Source organism: Corticium candelabrum, chromosome 7 (genome assembly GCF_963422355.1).
Source record: "Corticium candelabrum chromosome 7, ooCorCand1.1, whole genome shotgun sequence".
Lineage (NCBI taxonomy): Eukaryota > Metazoa > Porifera > Homoscleromorpha > Homosclerophorida > Plakinidae > Corticium > Corticium candelabrum.
Genome location: NC_085091.1, coordinates 8,454,420 through 8,476,099, shown reverse-complemented (window position 1 = coordinate 8,476,099; position 21,680 = coordinate 8,454,420). Strand labels below are relative to the sequence as shown.

General features: G+C 41.2%; 6 protein-coding genes across 7 annotated transcripts; 2 read left to right on the top strand and 4 right to left on the bottom strand.

Moving 5' to 3' along the window:
* Positions 1 to 23: 23 nt before the first annotated feature.
* LOC134181913 (delta(3,5)-Delta(2,4)-dienoyl-CoA isomerase, mitochondrial-like) lies at positions 24 to 10,076 on the top strand. 2 transcript variants are annotated; one of them, XM_062649200.1, is made up of 9 exons: positions 24 to 296; positions 7,071 to 7,159; positions 7,227 to 7,351; positions 7,409 to 7,457; positions 8,165 to 8,229; positions 8,289 to 8,359; positions 9,449 to 9,520; positions 9,581 to 9,731; positions 9,799 to 10,076. In XM_062649200.1, the coding sequence occupies exons 1-9, from the start codon at positions 76 to 78 to the stop codon at positions 9,892 to 9,894; spliced, it is 939 nt and encodes a 312-aa protein (XP_062505184.1). In that variant the 5' UTR covers positions 24 to 75; the 3' UTR covers positions 9,895 to 10,076. The 2 variants fall into 2 exon arrangements, with proteins under 2 accessions (XP_062505184.1, XP_062505185.1); XM_062649201.1 differs by lacking the exon at positions 24 to 296 and adding an exon at positions 6,469 to 6,587.
* LOC134181914 (uncharacterized) lies at positions 2,858 to 3,664 on the bottom strand. The gene has a single exon (XM_062649202.1). It carries the CDS (start codon positions 3,639 to 3,641, stop codon positions 2,970 to 2,972), a length of 672 nt encoding a protein of 223 aa, XP_062505186.1. The 5' UTR covers positions 3,642 to 3,664; the 3' UTR covers positions 2,858 to 2,969.
* On the bottom strand, positions 4,153 to 5,112 carry LOC134181912 (uncharacterized). Its single transcript, XM_062649199.1, has one exon. The coding sequence runs from the start codon at positions 5,110 to 5,112 to the stop codon at positions 4,153 to 4,155; it is 960 nt and encodes a 319-aa protein (XP_062505183.1).
* LOC134181911 (uncharacterized) lies at positions 5,140 to 6,105 on the bottom strand. Its single transcript, XM_062649198.1, has one exon. It carries the CDS (start codon positions 6,103 to 6,105, stop codon positions 5,140 to 5,142), a length of 966 nt encoding a protein of 321 aa, XP_062505182.1.
* Positions 10,077 to 11,170: 1,094 nt separating the features above from the next.
* LOC134181828 (zinc finger MYM-type protein 1-like) lies at positions 11,171 to 13,257 on the bottom strand. The gene is made up of 3 exons (XM_062649096.1): positions 13,069 to 13,257; positions 12,641 to 12,865; positions 11,171 to 12,571 (listed from the first exon to the last, which is right to left on the bottom strand). The coding sequence occupies exons 1-3, from the start codon at positions 13,255 to 13,257 to the stop codon at positions 11,171 to 11,173; spliced, it is 1,815 nt and encodes a 604-aa protein (XP_062505080.1).
* Positions 13,258 to 13,529: 272 nt separating this feature from the next.
* LOC134182462 (uncharacterized) lies at positions 13,530 to 21,313 on the top strand. The gene is made up of 17 exons (XM_062649865.1): positions 13,530 to 13,619; positions 13,675 to 13,812; positions 13,904 to 14,020; positions 14,213 to 14,344; positions 14,441 to 14,572; positions 14,638 to 14,682; positions 14,760 to 14,882; positions 16,448 to 16,573; positions 16,643 to 16,759; positions 16,870 to 16,983; positions 17,048 to 17,167; positions 17,240 to 17,362; positions 17,419 to 17,550; positions 18,817 to 18,939; positions 19,473 to 19,571; positions 19,630 to 20,124; positions 20,201 to 21,313. The coding sequence occupies exons 1-17, from the start codon at positions 13,607 to 13,609 to the stop codon at positions 20,980 to 20,982; spliced, it is 2,931 nt and encodes a 976-aa protein (XP_062505849.1). The 5' UTR covers positions 13,530 to 13,606; the 3' UTR covers positions 20,983 to 21,313.
* Positions 21,314 to 21,680: the final 367 nt, after the last annotated feature.

Below are 21,680 nucleotides of genomic sequence, written 5' to 3'. Positions count from 1 at the left end.
CGTCACGTGCAACAGTCTTGCATTAGTGTGCGTTACAAAAGCGGTTGCCACTTGTTTCGTTGTGTAGGTGCGGTCATGCTACTTCGTAGAGCTTTTACAAGGAAAGCAGCAATCTCTGTTGGACTGCAGGAGTTGCAACTGAGAAAATTGTCTTTATCAAGCAAGATGGGGTTGAGCGATGCTGCTGGAGTTGGAAGCTACGAAACTCTTTCTGTTAGCAGACCGAGAGAAAATGTAGTGCACGTTGAAATGAACAGGCCAGAGAAGATGAATGCCATGAATGTTGCCTTTTGGAGGTATGCAGTGGATGAACGTGGGCGAGGATAGATTTCTAATACTAGTGCGTGTGTGTGTGTGTGTGTGTGTGTGTGTGTGTGTGTGTGTGTGTGTGTGTGTGTGTGTGTGTGTGTGTGTGTGTGCGTGAGTGCGTGTGTGTGTGCATGAGTGTGTGTGTGTGTGTGTGTGTGTGTGTGTGTGAGAGAGAGAGAGAGAGAGCATACATAGGTACGTGCGTGCATGCGGCTACACAATGTCAGTCTCGAACAGTTCTGAGAGTTCTAGAATAGTTTCCGGAACCTTCCCAGAATAGTTCCAGGTGCCCTGTGTAAACTCTCCCGCACCCCGGAACAGTATCGATGCAAGTGCATTTCTTCTTGTAGGCTCCCAGATATCATTATGGTGGCATGGAGCAATCACAGATGCTCAAATTACTGATTGAATTGTAGGGAGAAGATGTGATCCAACGGCTTTTAATCGGAGTCTAGTCATACGCACAAAGTTTATGAAAAGATTGAAAAAGACATGGAGGCTGCTGGCTACACTAGAAATCAGAAACAAATTTCTTCGAAACTGAAGAAATTGAAGTACGAGTATCGTTGAATAAATGATAGTTGAAGATAGTAATAGTTGAAGAGCCTTCACTTGAGATATAGTTATGTAATAGATCACATGACGGTTACAACAAGCAGCATTGCATCACTTACGTCTTTCCCTCCTAAAGGTCTGGGAGTTCAAAGACATCGAGCCATCTGACAGGCCCGTAGGCTGCTTTGCCAGTGCGGGGGGGGGGGGTCAAATGCCATAAAAGTGGACTTCTGACGTCACCGTAAAGTTGCGTGATTATGATAATAAGGTTATATTAAACTGTAAATGAATAAGGTATCTGTATGATATGCACACTGGACGCATGAGTGTTTATGTATGTATGTATGTATGTATGTATGTATGTGTGTGTGTGTATGTATGTATGGATGGATGGATGGATGGATATATTTCAGATATAACTAAACAGCCAAATATACAGAAATCACTGATATGCTAAACTAGAATGTAGACAGCTACAGTCACCAAACGTAATCCATACGTATAATAATTTACTAACTGTCAAAATTATGAAGCCCAAATAGACTGGGCATCCCAGTCTTGACCGTGATTGTATGGTCTCCTTGAGTTGGTAAGCCTGTCAATCTTCCTTAATAGGACCCTTGAATTGCACTTTTGAATCTGAACAGAGATGCGCTTACGCCAAAAATTTATGAAGTGGATGGATGTACGAATACAAGAAAAATAAATCCAGCAATTTGGTATCTGCCTGTAAGCAAGCTGGGTGGAGTGCTCAACTTCACACCTTACAAGTCGGGTCAAGAGGCCTGGTAGATTGTAGTAGCTTTGAACCTATATTGCGGTTCCTCAAATTCAGCAAGCCTTCATCAACTTCCTGTTCAGAAAGATGTGCAGAATTTCCATTGGCACATCGTTTGCAATCTAGTGTCGAAGAAATTCAGACTGTTGGATGGACTCAGACCTATTTGTGTAAAAGTAGTAAAAGATTTAATTCTGTTTTTTTTAGTTTTGACTCTTGCTGTCTGTTGCTGTGTAGTTTAGTGTTTAGTGACCTTTTAATCTTGCGCCGCACTAGTTGTACGTAGGCAGAGGTCTCAGACACGCTCCTCGGGATGAATAAACCATGTTGGTATGTAAGTATGTATGTATGTACTGTATTCTTCGATTAAAGGCCGCCCTCGAATATAGGCCGCCCTCGAATATAGGCCGCATCTGAACAGACGTGTTAAAAATACAGGCTGCCCTCGAATTGAGGCCGCAATAACAGCGAAGTTACTGGCCACACCCACATCAAATGTTTTATGCTTCCACGTCAATCTCATCCTAGCACACTCGTTCATCAAAGTATTTATTGTAGTTGTACAGCATCCATAATTCTCACCTTGCCTTTGTGAGCTTTACACCCATACCGCTCATCCAAGCGCACTCGTTTATCAAAGTATTTATCGTAGATGATATGATAGTTGGCAATTACATCTAAGACTGCCGTGGTTATTACCTTTATAAGTGTCTACGTACATCAACAGAACAAATATGGTGTCCAAGTGCCAACGTGTCATGGTGTGAAGTAAAGACTTAAAAATAGAGGTCGCAGTTCCGTAACCTTGTTAAAAAGAGGCTGCGGCCACTATTTGAAGAAATACGGTATGTAGGCATGCATGTATATATGTATGGATGTATGTATATATGTATGTATATATGTATGTATGGATGGATATATGTATGTATGTATGTATGGATGGATGGATGGATGGATATATTTCAGATATAACTAAACAGCCAAATATACAGAAATCACTGATATGCTAAACTAGAATGTAGACAGCTACAGTCACCAAACGTAATCCATACGTATAATAATTTACTAACTGTCAAAATTATGAAGCCCAAATAGACTGGGCATCCCAGTCTTGACCGTGATTGTATGGTCTCCTTGAGTTGGTAAGCCTGTCAATCTTCCTTAAAAATGGATGGATGGATGGATATGTATGTATGGATGGATGGATTCTATACATATATTTTCAACATATGGCTGCTCTATTACAGGCTAGTTGTCTAACAGTCAACATCGAATACAATCCAATAGTTTGTACCAATAATGCAATATACTAGTTCTAAAAGAGTTCTTAGACAATGAGGCGAGCCTCACTGACGATGCTGTCAACACAGTCAAGATGTACTGGATGGCGCTTCAATGACCTCGTCCCTCTAACACAAAGACAAAGAATTGCAGATCGTAGTAGAGAAAAACTCAGTCTGCATCGTATTAGTGCCATTGTTTGACTGTAGGAAGTGTCCTGTTTGTCTGAGATCAGGCTGGCTAGCCGTTTGTAGAAAGTGTTTGCTTCTCTTCCCATGCCTCCAATTGACGACAACACCAATGGAGTGAAGCTACTTCCTTCAACCTCTCTGACTCTCTCGCCATAGGCTCTCTGCTTCTCAAGTTCATGGTTCCGAAAGATTTGCGGTAAGGTCATCTCCTGGTAACTTTGCGCGTTGGGGTAAAACACCCTAATATTGAAAAATGCGCGTTCACCACGACGCCATACACCTCTTGCCGAAACATCCAGCCGTGCCTCTTCGTCCCTGTTGGCAGTACGATTGTGTAGGCATTCACCTGAGAGGGGGTTTAGCCTCGGTTCGATGGCCACATCCGAGCATACTTCACTAATCAAATCTGCAGTGATGTCCCTCACTTCGTTATGCCTGATAGTTGGAAATCCTCCTTTGGGGCATATCATAGCATGGTCAACATTGAATGTTGACCCGCATGAGCACTTTGAGGAAACGCCCTTCATTGACAATCCATACCTTAAACAAATGGCATCTCTAAATTCACACTTTGGTAGATAAAATCCGTGATTTTGGATCGGCAAGACAGTTAACCAGCTCGATGCTTCCTTTTCTCCTGCCAGTTCTATGGTTCTTCTTAGCGAGGGAGATGCGTCACTTTTCAACTTGTTCAAGGTTGATTTATGGGCTGCTTCTTTCTCTGACTTTGATGCTTTTTTGTTTTTTGAATTGCTTTCTTGTCTACAGAGTAGGAAGGTTGTTGATTTACAATCTCAGCTGCAAGAGGGGCGGTAATTCGTTCTGAAGTTTGATAATGCCAATCAGTCATTTGTGTAGGGTCAATAACATTTAGACCACCAAGTCTACAAGGTAGAGCTAGAAGGCTTCTCATTTCGTCACTGATAGCCGTTTGACCTGTGAGAGCAGGAATGAATTGTTGACGGACGACCTTCTCCAATGGAGCCATTAGATGTGAAATCTCTTTGACTGTACACAGCAGGAAGTTCCATCTCCCTATCAAACCACGTGTAATGCTGAGTAAGCAGCGTGTGGTTGCGTTTTTGCAATTAATGTCAAGTTTAACACTTGCTTAGCCCATTCATCTACCTTTCCTCGTATATACTCCTCGACAAAGCAGTCATCACCCAAGGCAGCACCCAGATGTCGCTTTCCTGTAGTTGTTATATGAACACCAGAATTTGCAAAGACCACTTCAGCTTGTTTCTTTGCCTCAGGTTTCACGATTAACCATGACTTGGTCGCATTGGTTTGATAACCAAAATCCCCTCCTACTTCAGTCAGCTTGTCCCACCATTTCCAAACTTCATTTATGGTACCTGCTCCAGTCGCATCGTCTGCAAACCATACTTGTTTACAGATTCCCGCAAGGCTAGAGATCAGAGGAACAGTTCCGATGGCATACATTGCCATAGCTAATGGGTCTCCTTGAGTTGTTCCTTCCACTGATTGTATTATCTCTCCGCCGATAACGTACATGTTAATTGCCACTCTGTAGGTGTTAATCAGTATTGTTGAGAGAGCAGGACATATTATCCTAGAATTATGCAAGGTCGCATTACGATTGAGTGTGTTGAATGCATTTTTTGCGTCCACAAGCAACACACAGTCAGACTCATCAGCGTGGAATATTGATCTCATGGCATGAATTGCAGCTTCAGAGCCATCTTCTTGCCCTGCACAAACTTGCAATGAACCAGCACATTGGCAGATGTCGTCCTTCACTACTGCTGCAATAGATTTCGAAATTCTTCTTCTAAATGTTTCACCAATCTCAATTGGCCTTAAGCCAGGACATTTATTGAGTGGTATTAGTCTACATGCAACAAACGCCTGTAAGCCACGAGGGTCAACGAATTCTGTGCAGAGTCTTTTTGCAAGGCTAGCGAGGGAGTTGCATAGCTCAGCCGACTGACAACCAAAAGAACAACAAAGACGACGCCAAGCATTAGAGTCCATTCCAGATGGACCGCTGGAGCCTTGAGTTCATAGAGCTGCTCGTTTGATGGCATCTCCATCAATCTGGTCAAATATAACTGCTGGTATGTCATTGACTGGTCCTTGAAGAAGTGCCGAGTTTGGTGTTGGTTGCGAGGCTGGGTGCTTTTCTTTGAGAACATTCATGGCAGTTTGACCATCAGACCCTTCCACTATTTCATCCATTGCCAAGATTCCTCCATTGGTATTGTCTGACAAATATCTAAGAGCAGCGTTCACCTTGCCTTGAACCATTAGGCGACTGAATATTCGTTTAATCTGTTGATTTGAAGGGGGTTTCTTTGATGACTCTAGGCGCTGCTGTATAGCTTTTCCTTCCCTAAACAACTCATCAAATCTTCCTTCCTTCCACAAGTTCAGCCGACGCTGGAGGTGATGGACGTGATCCCTGCTCTTTGATTTTGCACTCGGCTTTTGCAACAACAGGACTTGCAAGACAACGAAAGCTTTCAGTGCAATAACTTCCATAGCTGTTGCATTGCTATATGCTTGTAAAAGATTACACATTTCAGAAACAAAATCTTTTCCAACTCGTCCTGAAGGTACAAGGAACAGATTTTTTCTCCAAAAGACAACGTCGTCATAGATTCTGGACAATTCCTTGCATGCTTCCGAGCCATCTAAATCATTCCATTTGAAACTTGTTGTGGCACACTTTTTAAATGGTGGTAAGTGAAATAAAGAGGTGTGAGAGCTGTTCGTTGACGGTACAGGAGATTCACAACGCACGGCGGTGGGAGTTCCTAGGCAGGACATCCAAGACGTTGAATTTCTGTTGCCCGGGGACGTGACATTTGAGATACATTTTGGAAGGCTAGATCTCCCAGAGATTGTGCTTTCATTATCATATGGCCTTTGTGATCTCACAGGGCTACAGATCCCGGATATTATGTTGCTATTGCCAGATCCGTTGTTATACCATCGAGACGTGGTGTTTCTGTTGACAGATGGCATTTGACAAGTCAACTGTTGTTTATTCAGCTCATGGTACGGTTTGCATTTGGAGAGATGCTGATTCAGGCGTTGAAACCAGTGTCTGCATCCGGGACATTGAGATAGCCGTAATTCAAATTTGAGATGCGATGGAAAGTCGTCCGGGTCATGTACCAGTCTAAAATGCTCAAGAAAACGGTTCTTTGATCCGGTCCATGCACAACCTGTACAATTGCATGAGATAGACAACCATGAGTTGGTACCAGAGATTGGTCGGCGGAGAAGCTGTGTTGAGACATGTTGATGGCCTGTTAGAAACTATAGTCTTGAGGTATTTAATCATGAAAATGAATAACAACGAGCCGACTAGGTCAACCGACAACCAGCGATCCTAGCACAATCCGTGCCATTTCAACATCCGGGGATGGATGGATGGATGGATGGATGTATATACAATGAACTCTGAATGTATATTCAAAGGAACTGTTCCCAGTGTAAACGAGGTATTATGATGCATACTGGTCTGGTATTGTGCAAGTTACTGTATGCCACATACGGGTAGTGTACTTTTGACCATTTTGTGATATTAACAAGTCTTGATCATAGCATGCAAACATCTAACAGAAAATTCTTGCTATTTGTACTATTTCTGTGTTTTCTTGTTTTTAATTAATTTTTTGTTAGTTTTTAACATGCATATATGGCCATGGGAAGTGTAGTTTGCAAGAGTATGAAAGAGAATACAATACATTACATTACTAAAGTTGTATATGGAAATGCATTTATATGATTAACATTTTCTTAGCAAGTTTGTTAATTAATTAATTAATGAAAAATTAAACTTCTAAATAAGTTGCCGTATTAACTTTCCTAACTTGAATTTTTGTTTTACGTTTACTTTGTAGCAGTAATGTGGGATTTCTTGTTTGTTTGCATGTTTGTTTGTTTGTTTGCTTGGTCAGTTATATGAGTTGATTTAATTTTAGAGAAATGAATCAGTGCTTCACCTCATTGGCTAATGACAAGGATTGTAGGGCTGTTGTTCTAACAGGAGCTGGGAAGCACTTTACAGCAGGTCTGTATTGACTTTATTTCCAACTACTAGCAGATTTATCTGTTTTCAGCTTGAATTTGCTACATAGGGCTAGATTTAATAGATTTCCAATCTCTGCTGTTTTCTAATGAAATTGAGGATACAGGAAGGAAAGGTTTTCGGATTAGAAAGCTGATATCTGATATGCAGGAATCTTTCAATGCTGTAGAAAAAGTCAGTTTTAATGGCAATTTCTCTAACATTGTATAGCACTTTATGTTAATTATTTAGTGTCCTAAACCAGTTATTGCTGCTGTTCACTCAGCATGCATTGGAGGAGGTATGGAGGTTAATTGCTTCGTCTCCACACATTGCAAATGCATTTGAATTGTAATCATTGCACACTGAGATGTCAACATTCACATGACTATCTTTCTGTAACAAAGAGATGCTGCTATTAAACTGAGAAGTTTCATTGTACTAATTGTTGTTGTTGGCCTTGTTAAGCATTAGTGTTGTTCAAACAACAGTAAATTGGTACTGATTGTGCTGCGGCCTTAGTTTTCACACTAAAGGGAAGGTGAATTACACTGTCACATGCTTTAACTATTTGGGTAGCATGTGCTTGTTGATCAAGACAACAATACTTGTGTTTGAAATGCCAACCACACATACCGTATAGATATATTGCAAGTTGTCTTAGAGAGGATTCTGCTACACCATGTTTAGGTTCATTTGCTGTCTGTAAATGCCATTTTTCTCTTCACTACTGAATTTTTTTGTAAAACTGCACTCAGAACTACATTTACAAAATGTACGTGTTTATGAAACAACTACTTTACACTGATGAAGTGGTTTTTGTATGATTTTCATACTGGTTCTTTATTGTAATGTAGAGGCATGTGTAAATACTTTATCTAAAAACAGCGACACCTAAATGAATAAGGTATTTTTATGTAACTATTCTTCATTTTCTTGACAGGGATTTGCATGTAAGACATTAAAGAAACATAATATGATATACATGCTTGTATAGTTTTGGTACAGGTCTTGATCTTATTTCTGCTTGTGATATACGATTATGCAGTAAGGATGCTTGGTTTCAGATCAAGGTATAGAAGTTAATGCTACATTTTTATGCAGTATGCTTGTAATGCACTTTATTTACTAGGAAGTAGACATTGGAGTTCTTGCTGACGTCGGCACTCTGCAGAGGTTACCCAAAATAGTAGGCAATGACAGGTCAGTGGAGCAACTGGATTATGGTTGCTGTCTGTTTTTGTAAAATTTTAAACTAAGTTTTGTTAAACGATTAGTCACTTCTTGTGTGTGTGTGTGTGTGTGTGTGTGTGTGTGTGTGTGTGTGTGTGTGTGTGTGTGTGTGTGTGTGTGTGTGTGTCACTGTCTTGGATATTGTAGTATCAATGTAAGATCAAGACCAGCACTAAGGTTTGTCTTTTGACCTTGCTGTATGGTCTTGAGTGCACCATCCTCCTTGAGCCTCATGTTCGTCGACTTGAGTGCTTTTTGATTCGTTTCTTTGAATTATATTGGGGATCTCGGTCAGGGAGCAGAAGCGTCACACTACGATACGCAAGATGGCTAAACAGCAAGAGATCTCATCGATTCTCTTACAACGTCGTCTTCGTTTTCTTGGACATCTCTCAAGGATGTCCAATGATTGCTTACCCAAGCAGCTTCTTGTGTTTGCTCCTGTTGGTTGCAAGAATGATGTTGGTGGACAGAAACATTGTTGGAATGATGTTGTATCTAGTGACCTCAAACAGTGTAACTTGTTAGAGTCCTGGAGGGAGAAAGCTGAAAGCGCAACTCTTGGCGCTCCATTATCAAACGTAGTGCAGAGCATTTTAACAAGAAATCAGAAATCGAAGAGAATAGCCTCAGAGATGACAGAAAACGACGGCGTGAACAGCAACTCGTAAAAACTGAGAGTCTCCTGCACTGTAACCACCCTGGCTGTTCATTTCAGGCATTTAACAGGGCAGGCTTGATTAGTCACCAATGTTGTCATTCTTCTGCCTCAAGTATTCCATGTCAGTTTGGTCATCAGACTTAGAAACAATAAGGTCTTTATAATCACCAGCGTTTTTGTCGAGACAGACCTCGAGCAGTGTAGACTTGATGTGTTTAGCCAGCATCTCCTGTACCCTCATGGTAATCATGGAGCACAAACAGCAAAGGGATGGATGAATGGATGGTGTGTGGGGGAGGGGTGTGAGTGTGTGTGAGTGTGAGTGTGAGTGTGTGTGAGTGTGAGTGTGAGTGTGAGCATGCATGCACATGTGTATGTATACATTCTGTTGTATGTAGCTTGGTGAGAGAACTAGCGTATACAGCTAGGGTATTTCATTCAGATGAGGCACGTGGTTTTGGTCTGGTGAGGTCAGAATTCAGCTTTGAATGAAGTGAATGTGTATTAAATGTTTTATATTCTGTTATAAGTCGAGTGCTGGCTGATCGTCAAACATGTGTTGATGCTGCTCTTCAAATGGCCGCTGACATTGCATCCAAGAGCCCGGTTGCTGTTCAAGGAACCAAAGTTAATATTGTTTTTTCTAGGGACCACACTGTTGCAGAGAGTTTAGACTATGCGGTATATATATATGCTGTAGTGAAATTTTGTTCCATTCCGACTACAAGGAGGACTGTTGTTGTTGCAGAGTGTTTGGAATTCGTTTGCTATTCAATCTGAAGATACTTTGAAAGCTGGTCAAGCTTTTCTAACTAAAACGAAGCCAACGTTTTCTAAGCTGTAATTGAGAGATGCCGTCTGGTTTGGACACAAAGTTTATACATCCAGATGAGTGTTTGAATTGTTAATGGTAGAATTGTTTGTTTGTTCATTGCATTGGACTTTGTGGGATGTGATGGTGCTGCATTTTAGATGTAGACGTATATGGCCTCTAGAATTAGAAGAGAAGTGAACTTTTGCTGAGTATATGGTGACTATGCACATCACAAAACTGTTACTTTTGAGTTGGCTCCAAACGTTTTCGTTTTTTTGTCTGCAATCAAAAATGCAGCTATAGTATACAGTAGTCTTTGCAAATGTGTTTCATACAGCTTTATGCTCTACAACACATTGTTTATAGGTACAAGTAGTTGACTATAAATTAAAATAAGAATTTTAGGTTTTCAAAGTACTACGACTAGCTGACACTTCTTTCCTGTAGTGTAGTAGTAGTCTAGCTGCTGCTGCTGATATTGCACTGCTTCGCAAACTGTTTCTAAGAAATTTGATGATGTAATAAACGCAAATGCATATACAGTCACTCACTGTGCTTGTCAATCATTAATTAGTACACTTTGTGGTTGGATTGCAGAAGTTTTGTTTACTCATTAAGACAAATATTACCTGCTATGCTTATAACGTTATAACATCATTTGAGAGATGAGTAAGGCCACATCATAGCTAACAATACTAATGACAAGAAACAGATTGCAGTGGTGTAGGAAGATGTTTTCGAGCAGGGGGGGGCTGAGCCAAGTACACTTAAGGGTAAGGACACGTATATAGTACCGCCAATAGGCAAAGTTCTCGTTGAAACTAAGAATTCAACATTACATCTGGTGGATCCAGAGGCCGGCCCTCTTTACCTGTATCATTCGCCATACCTAACAGACATAGCAACACTAATAGAAGACGCTTGTTTACTTAAATGACTGTTAGCGTCTGCAGCAACTCCATTCACTAAATGAGAACTGTATCTATGATGCTCTAATCAATCTGCATACGTCAGCATGACACAACTTCAAAAGCTCTAAAATTTCCCAAAATAGTTAGATCGACGACTGTTTGCATATACGAAGTCCTTGGCCGCAGATGAAAGATCAAGGGCATTTGTTCTTGCTTTATGAACATACGACAAGAACAAGTTGTTTAGATGCTGCTGTGACATTGTGCTCCTCAGAAACGTTTTTATGTGGTGCAGAGAAGAGAACGCCCTCTCAGCAGTGGCACTAGTAACTGGGAATGTCAAATGATCGAACCAGTTTGTCTACCTGATTGAGCATGTCCTTGTACATTTGACTCTAGTTGAGCGTGTCAACAATGGTCCGGACATGCGTTACCTTCTTCACACGGATAGCAGAACCAGCAAATGCATTCGTGATCACATCTGGTAACATCTTTAGTTGGATCTTTAGACACGCTAGGTCTAGAGTCCCCTGAAAATATTTGGCAACTGCCTCTGGGATTTCTGGTATATCTTTGCCGTTGGCTGCATCAATTAGCAGAAACTCCACCTCACGAACAATAGGAAGATCAGATTGATCAAAACGTCTCACTATTTCACCAATCGCATAGTCCAGTACTTCAAAATAGGCGTGGCGATACCTGTGTTCAGGAGATGCATAACGATGCGTCTCGCCCCCTTCATCATATCTCCTGGGTACCTTCCGGCAGCGGGGTAGAACAGGTTCGTCAGTCAGGCCTCCTGAAGAATCCAGAACATCCTTATAGAAATCTGTAAAGGCAGTGTAACTCCGCAAGGACACGTAATGTGATCTCAATAAGTCAGCTCCCCTGGTTCCCTCGGAAACAGTTGTGTCTTTAGCCTGAAGGTTTATGGAAAACTGTTCAGCTGCAGAGAAGACCCTGTAAGCAAGCTTCAAGCTAAAGAAAGTCTCAAATGATTCCATCTTTGCCAGCAATCCACTTCCTTTAGCAGCATACTCATCATGACCTTGTCGAACAATCTCGAGTGTTGTCATGAGCATCTTATAATTCTTCAGGATACTTGAAATGGCAGAATGGCGAACAGTCCATCGTGTAGGGCAAAGTGGTCTCAGTGATGGAGACAGACCTGACTCACCTTCTGACACCGAAATGTCCTTGCGCACGCTCTCAAAAAGATTAAGTCTCTTAGGGGAAAACCTGATAAGTTGCACTAGCTGGAAAATAAAGTCCATGCAATTGCGTAGCAGTTCGCACTTCTGAGTGACATCTTTTATGCACAAATTCAGGCTGTGGGCAAAGCAGTGGACATACAGACAGTGACTGTCTGCCTCTTTCTTCAGAAGAGCCTGTACACCATTCCGAACACCACTCATGTTGGCAGCTCCATCGTATGATTGACCTATGCAGTTAGAAAGTGGCAAGGAACACCATATCAGCATATCTTTAATGGTGCTAAATAATGTCACAGATTTGGTGTCTGGAAGCTGGATTAAGCCTATAGCATCTTCATGGATAGTGTAGCTGGAATCAACCCAACGAATGGCAATGCACATTTGCTCATTGTGCGAGACGTCGGTAGCCTCATCAACAATCAGGGCAAAAATGTTTGCTTCACTGATCTCTTGCAGCAGCTGTCGCAGAAGCTTCTGTCCACACAGCGAAATAATCTCATTGATAATTTCAGAAGAGAGATAGTCTCGCTTCTTTAGCCATGATCCCACATGAGCATCATCTTTAGCTTGCAACAGCAGCAGCTGCAGCAGGTTTCCGTCAAACGTGAGGCTGTCTTCATGGTGACCATGTAACAGTCAGCCTTGTCTTGCCAAATATCTAACGCACTCCAACAGCTTCATAAACATAGCACGATGATTTTTCATTTCTGCTTCATGCTGTTTGCTAAGCTGCGACCTGACATCTACTGCACTAAACTTAGCAGCAAGCTTGGCCATTGCCTCTTGGTGCATTTCGCTTCCTTCATGCTGACCAAACCTCTGGAGTGCCTTCTTCCAGTAGCTAAAACCGCCCTCCACGAACGTAGCATTGTAGCTCTTAGAAAGCGTAAGCAAGCCTAAAGCTTTTGCTTTACAACAAACATGGCAACAGACCTTGTAAGCCACTGCACCTGTACACACACTGATCCATGGGTGCTTCAAATACCAGCTAGATTGAATTGATCTGGAGTACGACTGCTTTCCGTGGCAACTCTTGGAACTATCTAGGTCACTTGGCTGATTAGCAGCGTCAAAGTTACCACTGCAGCACAAGCAGCTGCAAGAACTGCAACTAGTTGGCGTTCCAACTCCATCTGAGTCTGGCAAGTGCAAAACTGGCCCAGCCGTCGGTTGTGCTGTAGCTCTTGACACTGACTGCGGTGAACGATCATCAGTGTGATGAGTGTCACTGGTAAAAAAGCCTGTATTCGTCTTTGCTGAAGCGCCATACCACTATGAGTCTGGAGCTCTAAAGTACTCCCGGATTATGGCATGCATACCCGGATATTTTCCTGTCAACCTCGATTTCCCAGACCTTTGTTCATTTTCATGTTCCGAAAACACTTCCAAACTTCATTATTACAGTCCAATCGAAGAAGTTATGGTCGTTCTGAGCTGGGGGGCTGCCCCTCCGCTTCCTACGCCGGTGTATTGAACCAAGCAACAGTATGTTTTTCCTGTCATTCACAAACTACAGATACGCATGCGCAAAATTGTCGCCCCGGGTGTTCTGGTATACACATTCCGTACTTAGGTAAGGTGTGTCTACAATCGGTTTCATTGCACACGCAGCGACTGATGGAAGCTAAAAGTGAGGAGCGATGGTTCCCATAGTAGATCTAGAGATTGCAATGCTACGTCTGTAGATCTGCGTTTGAAGGCATCGCAACTGATATTAGCGAAACGAGCAGACGAAGCTGAAGGAAAGCTGAGAAAGGCGTTGCAGGTACTTGAAAATGCACACCGACTGCCTGTCGTACAAGCAGACCAAGAACGAGCCGACAGTAAGTTCTTGTTAACAAATGTACATATGGCAACGCATACAATTGCGCATCTAGGCGCGTTATGAAGTTCACGATGTTTGCCCACTTTCAGCTTTAGTCGAACTTGCCTTGTGTTTGTGCGAGCAACGAAGGTATGCTGAAGCACGTGATTATCTGTTGCTGCAACAAGGTATCCAAGAGAAAGCAGACATTGGTGTAAATGCGAAAGGTACGTTTAGAGTCCTAAACAATTAATTCTTGTAGCTTGAGAAAGCAGTTTATCTAGATATGACTGCATTCGATTAGCACACCGCAGTACTTGTTTCCATGAGCACTAGAGATTTAGCTGCGTATAAATATATATATAGTACTGTTTAAACTATACACCTACAAGGAATATTTCTTTCTTTCATTGCTGCAGCTCAGCGACTGTTGGCCAGGTGTGCTTTGCAAAGTAGAAGTCTACAAAACGAAGAAGATCTACTGAGGAAATGTGCTTACTTGCATGACAGAGCTACAATCTTCACTCATACTGATGGGAGAAGAGCTATTGGTGAGACAACCAGCTATTTTATTATCTAGAGGAATCCGTTACATGCAGCAACGTGCACGACATAGACCGTAACTATACATTGCTGTGTATGTATAGCTCATCATTACTTGTCACTTTGTTTGATGATGAGAGGGAATGCAGCAGAAGCTGACCAACACATGATGATAGCCCTTGAAGGGTTCACTAGAATTGCAGCAGCTACAGGACGGCATTGGTACTCTGCTGCAGGTCTTGAGTGCAATTGTTTCTGGCTTTGTATCATTCTAATAAAAGTGTATATTAAAAATTAATAGCTGAAGAGGCTGGTGAGACTCTGCTAACAGAGGAAACATTTAATGGTATGGACATACCAGATTGCTGATGTAATGTGTTTGCGTATGACTTCCTTGTTTACATGGTGACATCATGCGCACAGGGCTGACAAACATGGGAATATACTTTCTCCACCATGATGACATTCCTAGAGCACATAATTGGTTGTGCAAGAGCTTGGATGTGATGCCAGTTACTTACCACAATACCGGAAAACATGCTGAAGGTACACTTTAAGAGTTTTGGGTGTAGTTGTACAGCCTGCACTCTCTTATCTTGCATTCCTAGATTGACATGGACAGTCTCCCCAATTAAATAAAGTAGTCAGAGGTTATATTCATGATCTAGTTTTGGTATGGCATCATACTTTTCTTCTTCCCTTACAGATGTAAGTGTAAATGTTTCAAAGAAACTATAGAAGTAGTACTAATTTATGCTCATAAGAAATTTACAAACAGCATCTTTTTCTTTGGCATGGGTGAGGTTTGATTATACTTTCATTTCCATTTGCATTAGTTAAAAGAATTTGTGCGTGGCAGGGCTGTAGCCAGCAGTTTGGAAGTGGTGAGGTTGAAAATTAGCAGGCACGCACAGACCTGCATGTTGCAGACAAACATAAAAGACAATTTTTCTCGTGTCATGCATTGGGTCTGTGCAGAGTACGATGCAGTACCCGTTTAGTTTAGACTCCCAGAAGGGTCGATCTCCTAGGAAACAAAAAGTTCATAGGATGATGAGGCATTACAGGTATATAGAGGGCAGTGACAGAAGCAACACCATCTGGTTCCACTTACTATCTGCTATTCTAAAACCAGAATGAACATGCAGATCTGCAAGCTGTATGCATTCTAATCTGTGAGACTGCAGGCACTTGATATGAGGCTGTCTCAGAATGATTAATTAAGAACTTATTTAATCAGCTATGCCATATTTCGGAAGTTGCCGGGAATGGTCCATTGGTGAAAGTACAAATATCAAGAAGTGGTCCAGTTGAACCAGACCGGCGGCTACGTCTCTGCATGGTCCGTTGCAGCTCTAACTGAAATGGTCAAAAACAGTCAATGACTTAATTTGTAGTCAAAGTGTTAATGTAGCTACAGTTTATGCATTGAAGTTGCCTTCGTTAGTGGTTTGTACATTTTCTTACTATTGTATACTATATATGTATAATATGGATGCTGTTGTTCGACTTTGAAAGTTTGACAAATTTAGTGACCTTAAAATAATTCCTCTATTGACTTCATGAGACTCAATAATGTTAATTCCATAGGGAATTATTGGGAAAACTGTACATGGTACTTCCTGTTTGGAGCAAGGTGGTACTTCCTGTTTGGAGCAAGGTGGTACTTCCTGTTTGGAACAAGGTGGTACTTCCTGTTTGGAGCAAGGTTATTATAGAGCAGGACACCAAATTATAAATACCATTGGAATGCACAGTAGTGTTGACTGGATAGATAGGGTACTTGATAGTCTAGTGTCATATCAAAACTATTCCAGATATTTGCAGAGGGGCGTTTTAGTTTCAATAATAAACATAGATAGATAAGGAGAAAATCTACATAGTACTAGCCTTGGTGGCTGAATTAGGTCAGATGGTAAAGAGAAGCAAGTCTTTCGATAAGGGTGGCTCCATGCTTTCATTCTAGTACGTCTTATATTTAGCAATTAGCAACCACTGTCAGCATCATTATGGCTGTCCAATATAACATCATCAGATTATAGTTTGAATTGTAGACAGCAAAATTAAAACAATCATGAATCTCTAATGTCTGTTATAAATCTTGTACATAGTTTTGCTGCAACTGGGTATCAGTTCATCAGATCAGGGCCTGTTTGATGATGCAGAGCAATATGCACGTGAGGCTTTGTCTATCAGACATAAACAACAGGATGTAACCAAAATTCAAATCTCATCAGGTAAAGAAAGGTTTACATTGATTTGGTGAACTTCTGTGATTTGACTCTTTTGTCATCAACACGACATAGCGATGAATCATCTAGGTAGATATCTTACCGTGCAGGGAAAATACAAAGAAGCAGAAGAGATGTTACAGCAGAGCCTTAAAGAGACTGAAGGCGAATGGAATGACACTAGAAGGAGTGGTACTATATTGCTGTGTTTTCTAAAACGTGTGTGTGTGTGTGTGTGTGTGTGTGTGTGTGTGTGTGTGTGTGTGTGTGTGTGTGTTGATATTAAATCTTCTATTCTATAGCACTTCTCAGTCTAAGTCGTTGCCTTATCGAGCAAAACAAGACAATTCAAGCAATGGAAATAATTAATATGTCCAAACCAACGGAAGCTGGCGATGCTTTTACTAGAGCAATTGGTTGTCACAGACCAATTCTGCATGCTTTTGCCAGTATACCTATTCATTCATTTCTTGCTTGCAGCCATGTGTCGCTTGGCCTTGTGTACTCAGATGAGCCAATACAGACGTGACGCTGTGGATGATCACATGCGTGTAGCTTTAGGAGTAGCCGAAACTTGTACAAAGAACCAAAGGGCTAAAAGTTAGTGATGATTATGACTTATGTGTTTGCATTTTGATTAATTTCAGCTTTCCTTGTTGGCTCTTGTTGCAGTAATGTTTAACGTTGCAGAAGTCTTGTGCCTTCAAGGTCACTGGCAAAAGGCTGATAGAGAGCTGGAAAAAGCTCTTAAAATATGGGAAACTGTACAGCACTATCACCCTTTTATGGCCAAAGGTTTTGTATTTTACATTATAACTACTGACTCATATTTACTATGTTTTGTAAATTAGTATTGTGTCGTCGTGGTGAGTGTTTTGCTGCTTTAAATGACTGGAACGCAGCTGTGAAAGCATTTGAGATGTCTGGTGACGTTTTGGACAAATGCCCTCAGATACATTCTGAGCATCCCGAAAGAGGCAGAGGTGAAACTTTTAAGCATGGAGTCAGATTCGTTGCAGGGCCATATAATGTAGAAAGAAGATGCTTGGATGTCTTTGCACTTGTAGTGTTGCTTTTCTTTCACAGTTTTACTCACTCTGTCGGCTATGACAGCATGCACAAGAATGCGTGCAAGAGGGTTATTTTACAATTGGCAAAAGAATGCTACACTTATGGATAAATCGTCCTGTTTAATAAATGCTGTTGTACTCTGGAGCAACGTCTAGTGTACGATGGGCAAGAGCACATGTTTCAGTGGGCAGATCCAGGCATGGACACAGTCACCTCAAGAGCAATCTTATTAAGTTTTTTTATATGAGCATTTAGTATCTCAAATCTCAAACACTTCCTACTAATGCACCGGCCCTTATAGTATGTCACACAATGAACAAACCGTCACAAACCTGAAAATCCTACCTTATAAACAGCAACTTATTTCTCAACCTTAGCCAAGGCTAGTTGATCCTCTGCACGATGTTGAGGATAAATTTGACATATTCAGTCTTTTTTGTTACTTTATTAAAGGATGATATTTCATAGAAACCAATTCACAAGTAATCCACAGCTTGTTGTCTTACTTTGTGCATGCTCTATTCTCATACCCTACTGCTCCTGATGTTTTTCAAGTAATAATCTTTTCACCTTCAAAAATAATAGGACGACAAGAATTGATACTTTAGTCTCGGTTGTCTGGGCTTTTGGTTTTTGCGCGTGCGCATGAAACATCATCAAAAATGGCCACTAGACGGAAGTGTGCAGCTCAAGATGCCAACTCGGCAAAAAAGTGAGCGACTTCTCTTCTCAACTACAGCTTCCAGTTTCAAACAGAAATGCCATTACCATTTCCCATGCGATATACTGCTTCTGGATGTGCAGAGTCAACTAGTAGAAACCTTTTGTTGCAGTATTAAATCAAATAATTAAATTTAAAAATTACTAATATTGCACATCAAAACCTGAAAAAATTAGGATTCATAAAAAAATTCTAAATAATTTTTTGGGAGTCTCACAAAGAATTACCGGTAGTCTAAAAAAACATTAGGAACAGCAGGATAGTTTGTGTTTACTAATGGCTTATTCCATTGGGCTCTTCCACAAAAGTGGAGTAGGAGTTCCGTTGGTTGATCTTCTATTGGTGTCAGGTCTTCCAAACTTTTCCAAGCTCTTCCAGACTCTTCTGGAAGAGCCCAGTGGAATGTACCCTAATTTATGTAAAGACAGATTGTAATTAAACAAAGTTTACTCTTTAGTGCTCCTTGGATGGGGAAGAGTTCTGGCAAGTCAGAAGGCATGGGCTTCAGCTCTTTCAATGTTGATGAAATCAATATACATTCTAGGGAAATCACTCGGAGCGCATCCTATGACTGTTGCTTGTAAGTGAAATATTCCCTAATGTATACAATAACAGTGAATACTATTGATAATGTACTGTATATGAATATCTGTTACGTCTCGTACATACCTCCCGCCCATGCATACAGCATATCATTATTCTAGTCCATTGCTGGCAAGACTAAACTGAGCAATACAATGTCAAGATCAAGTTGCATTTGAAGTCAAAAGGTTTCCTATGTGACAAAATGGAATGAATGTCTTTAGAAAGTCACTGCTGTTTAGTTAGTATGCACTCTACTTACGTGCATGTATAACAGCACCAACAGATACGATTTTCTGAAAATTTGGTAGATAGTGTCAAGGCATGATGCATGGTTGCGAAATTTATGAAGGATTACCACTACTATTATACTTCAATGTTTCATTATGCTATTATTGTATTTGAGAGGTCACCAACTAGTCTCTTGCACAGTCCTTCTTAATGCTCCGGTGAAGATCAGGAAGGGGGAAGTCAGGCAAGAGGGACGGTGCAAGAGGCTAGTAACCTTCTTGCTTGGTCTTCCCTGTATAGGTGCCTATGAATTGAGTGCTTGCTATTCAGCTAAAGGTAGTCCTGTTGAACCGACGGACATACTTTTGAAATGTCTACCAGAGAATGGACCAGTTGCAGGTTTGAAGTCTGCATATACTATGGTGTCGGTTGCAATTGACCAGAGTACTTTTTCCAGTAGAGCTGAAATCTTCAGACAGAAAAGGTCACGTCACACGAGAATTGCAAAGAGAAAACGATCTGCTGAAAGACGAAATTGGCAAGCTTCGGAAAGAACAACAACAACAAACGGAAGAACAACAATTGCAACTTGCATCACAAATCAGTTCTCTTCAAAAGCAATTAGCAACAGCTGTACATGAGGGAGAACGTCAAAAACAAAGATCAGTCAAAGATTCAACAGATCTCATTGAAAACCTGCTGAACCAATTGGACGAACAGAGACATGTGATGGATCGGCAAGTACTTGATGAACGTACAAGGAAGGAAGCCATGGAAGCCGAGTTGAAGAGGGTACAAGATTCACTGAGTAGCTTGCAAAGAGACAAGACTTCTACTCAAGCCATCATGAAAGAAATGGAGCGTGAGTTAAACAGATATGAAAGTGTTTTAGAGATTCCAAGTCAAGATGTTTTCATCAGTGAAATCAAACTGGGAGAGGGATCATATGGAGGTGAGTCAGGAAATCATGGCAACATGCATGGACACCTTGGTATCAGTTGGTATCCGTATGTTGTGTTTTTATTTAGTGGTAAAAGCTGGCCAATGGCATGGAGCCAATGTTGCTGTCAAAACCTTCCACCAACATCTTGTCAACGATCGTAATCGTCAGTTGTTTCGTAGAGAAATGTTACTCTGTGCTCACATTCATCATCCTAGTATTGTGTCTGTCTGCGGTGCTATTATAGACACTAAGCCATACAGTTTTGTGATGGAGCTACTGGAAGCTTCGCTGGAAGAAGTAACCAGCACAACCCAACTCACTCTCAAGGAAAAGATAGACATTGCTCTTGGATGCCTTGGTGGTGTAAGTTATCTTCATTCTTTGAGACCAACAGCAATCTTACACGGAGATATCAGGCCGACAAATGTGTTTTTGACCTTCACAATGGAGGCTAAGCTGGGAGATTTAAATACTGCACATTTAGTAGGAGACTCTTTCTCTGTAGGTCCAGTCAGCGCTTCCTATGTCGCTCCAGAAAGACGTCAGCAACAAGTTAGGCACATTATTCATAATACAAAGGAGGCAGATGTATACAGCTTGGGGTATACCCTCGCTGAATTGTTTATTGGATCAAAAGTGGACCATGATACACGGAACAGGCAGATTCGGCCCATTGAGCCTTTGGAAGTCCGTGATGTATGCACTAGGATGGTCGCTGAAACCCCTGATGCCCGCATGTCCTGTGAGGAGGCTCTTATCACTGTAAGAACGGTGAGGGCTATGGAGGAGTATAAGCAGTGCCGTCCTAAACGTGTTGTCAAAGGAGTATTGAAGACAAGAGGAAACATTCAAGTGACTGACAGCTAGTTGATATGCAAGTAACTACAGGAGACATATCCATATGTGACATGGAAATGTCTCAAACTGTATTGACAATGTGGAAGGTGGAATCCAACCTATTGCTGTGTTCTAAAAGTGTCCATGAGTTTTGCTGCGAATAGCTGGTGCCAGAAATTGGAAAAATTTTAACATGAGCTGCAACCAGTATTAGTGCTGTAATACATATACTAGTGTATGATGTCTCAGAACCAAAGCTGATGACCAATTGCAATGTACCTGCATGTACAAAGTATATACTTACTCAGTAACTGGTTGATAGCTTTACTTGCAGAAGCTTCATATCATGCCCTTTGTACTGTACGAGCCTTCAAATTGTGCACATGCGCACTCTTCACCGCAGACAGCAAACAATCAAGAGTTGAGACCAGTTTGTAGTTATAAAGTAAACACACCCCACATGCAATCACACAAACACAAAATACAACTCCTTCCCTGGGTCATACAAATTGCCTTTAAAATACAGGAATAAAACAATCAAGGAGACTGAAGTACTCTAAACGGTTTTCTGGGTAACTAGAAGTGTCTTACTATAAAACAGCTGATTCAGACTGCACATTGAAGAAGCAAACAAAAAATTAGTCTCGCATAGCCTTTCTGCCGCGTCATACTTCTGGAAGTATGAGTATGGCTATGCGAGACTAACAAAAAATAAGAATATCTGACAT

Coding starts and splice junctions, on each gene's coding strand:
- LOC134182462 (XM_062649865.1), top strand. Junction 13,813..13,903: donor AGACCAAGAACGAGCCGACA/GTAAGTTCTTGT, acceptor GCCCACTTTCAG/CTTTAGTCGAACTTGCCTTG. Junction 16,760..16,869: donor GAATGACACTAGAAGGAGTG/GTACTATATTGC, acceptor TCTATTCTATAG/CACTTCTCAGTCTAAGTCGT.
- LOC134181911 (XM_062649198.1), bottom strand. CDS start 6,105: ATGCCATCTGTCAACAGAAACACCACGTCTCGATGGTATAACAACGGA.
- LOC134181912 (XM_062649199.1), bottom strand. CDS start 5,112: ATGGACTCTAATGCTTGGCGTCGTCTTTGTTGTTCTTTTGGTTGTCAG.
- LOC134181914 (XM_062649202.1), bottom strand. CDS start 3,641: ATGAAGGGCGTTTCCTCAAAGTGCTCATGCGGGTCAACATTCAATGTT.
- LOC134181913 (XM_062649200.1), top strand. CDS start 76: ATGCTACTTCGTAGAGCTTTTACAAGGAAAGCAGCAATCTCTGTTGGA. Junction 7,160..7,226: donor TGGGAAGCACTTTACAGCAG/GTCTGTATTGAC, acceptor TTTGCTACATAG/GGCTAGATTTAATAGATTTC. Junction 7,458..8,164: donor CTCAGCATGCATTGGAGGAG/GTATGGAGGTTA, acceptor GTTTTGGTACAG/GTCTTGATCTTATTTCTGCT.
- LOC134181828 (XM_062649096.1), bottom strand. CDS start 13,257: ATGGCGCTTCAGCAAAGACGAATACAGGCTTTTTTACCAGTGACACTC. Junction 12,866..13,068: donor CAGCTGCTTGTGCTGCAGTG/GTAACTTTGACG, acceptor ACGCTTTCTAAG/AGCTACAATGCTACGTTCGT. Junction 12,572..12,640: donor TGGAGTGCGTTAGATATTTG/GCAAGACAAGGC, acceptor AACCTGCTGCAG/CTGCTGCTGTTGCAAGCTAA.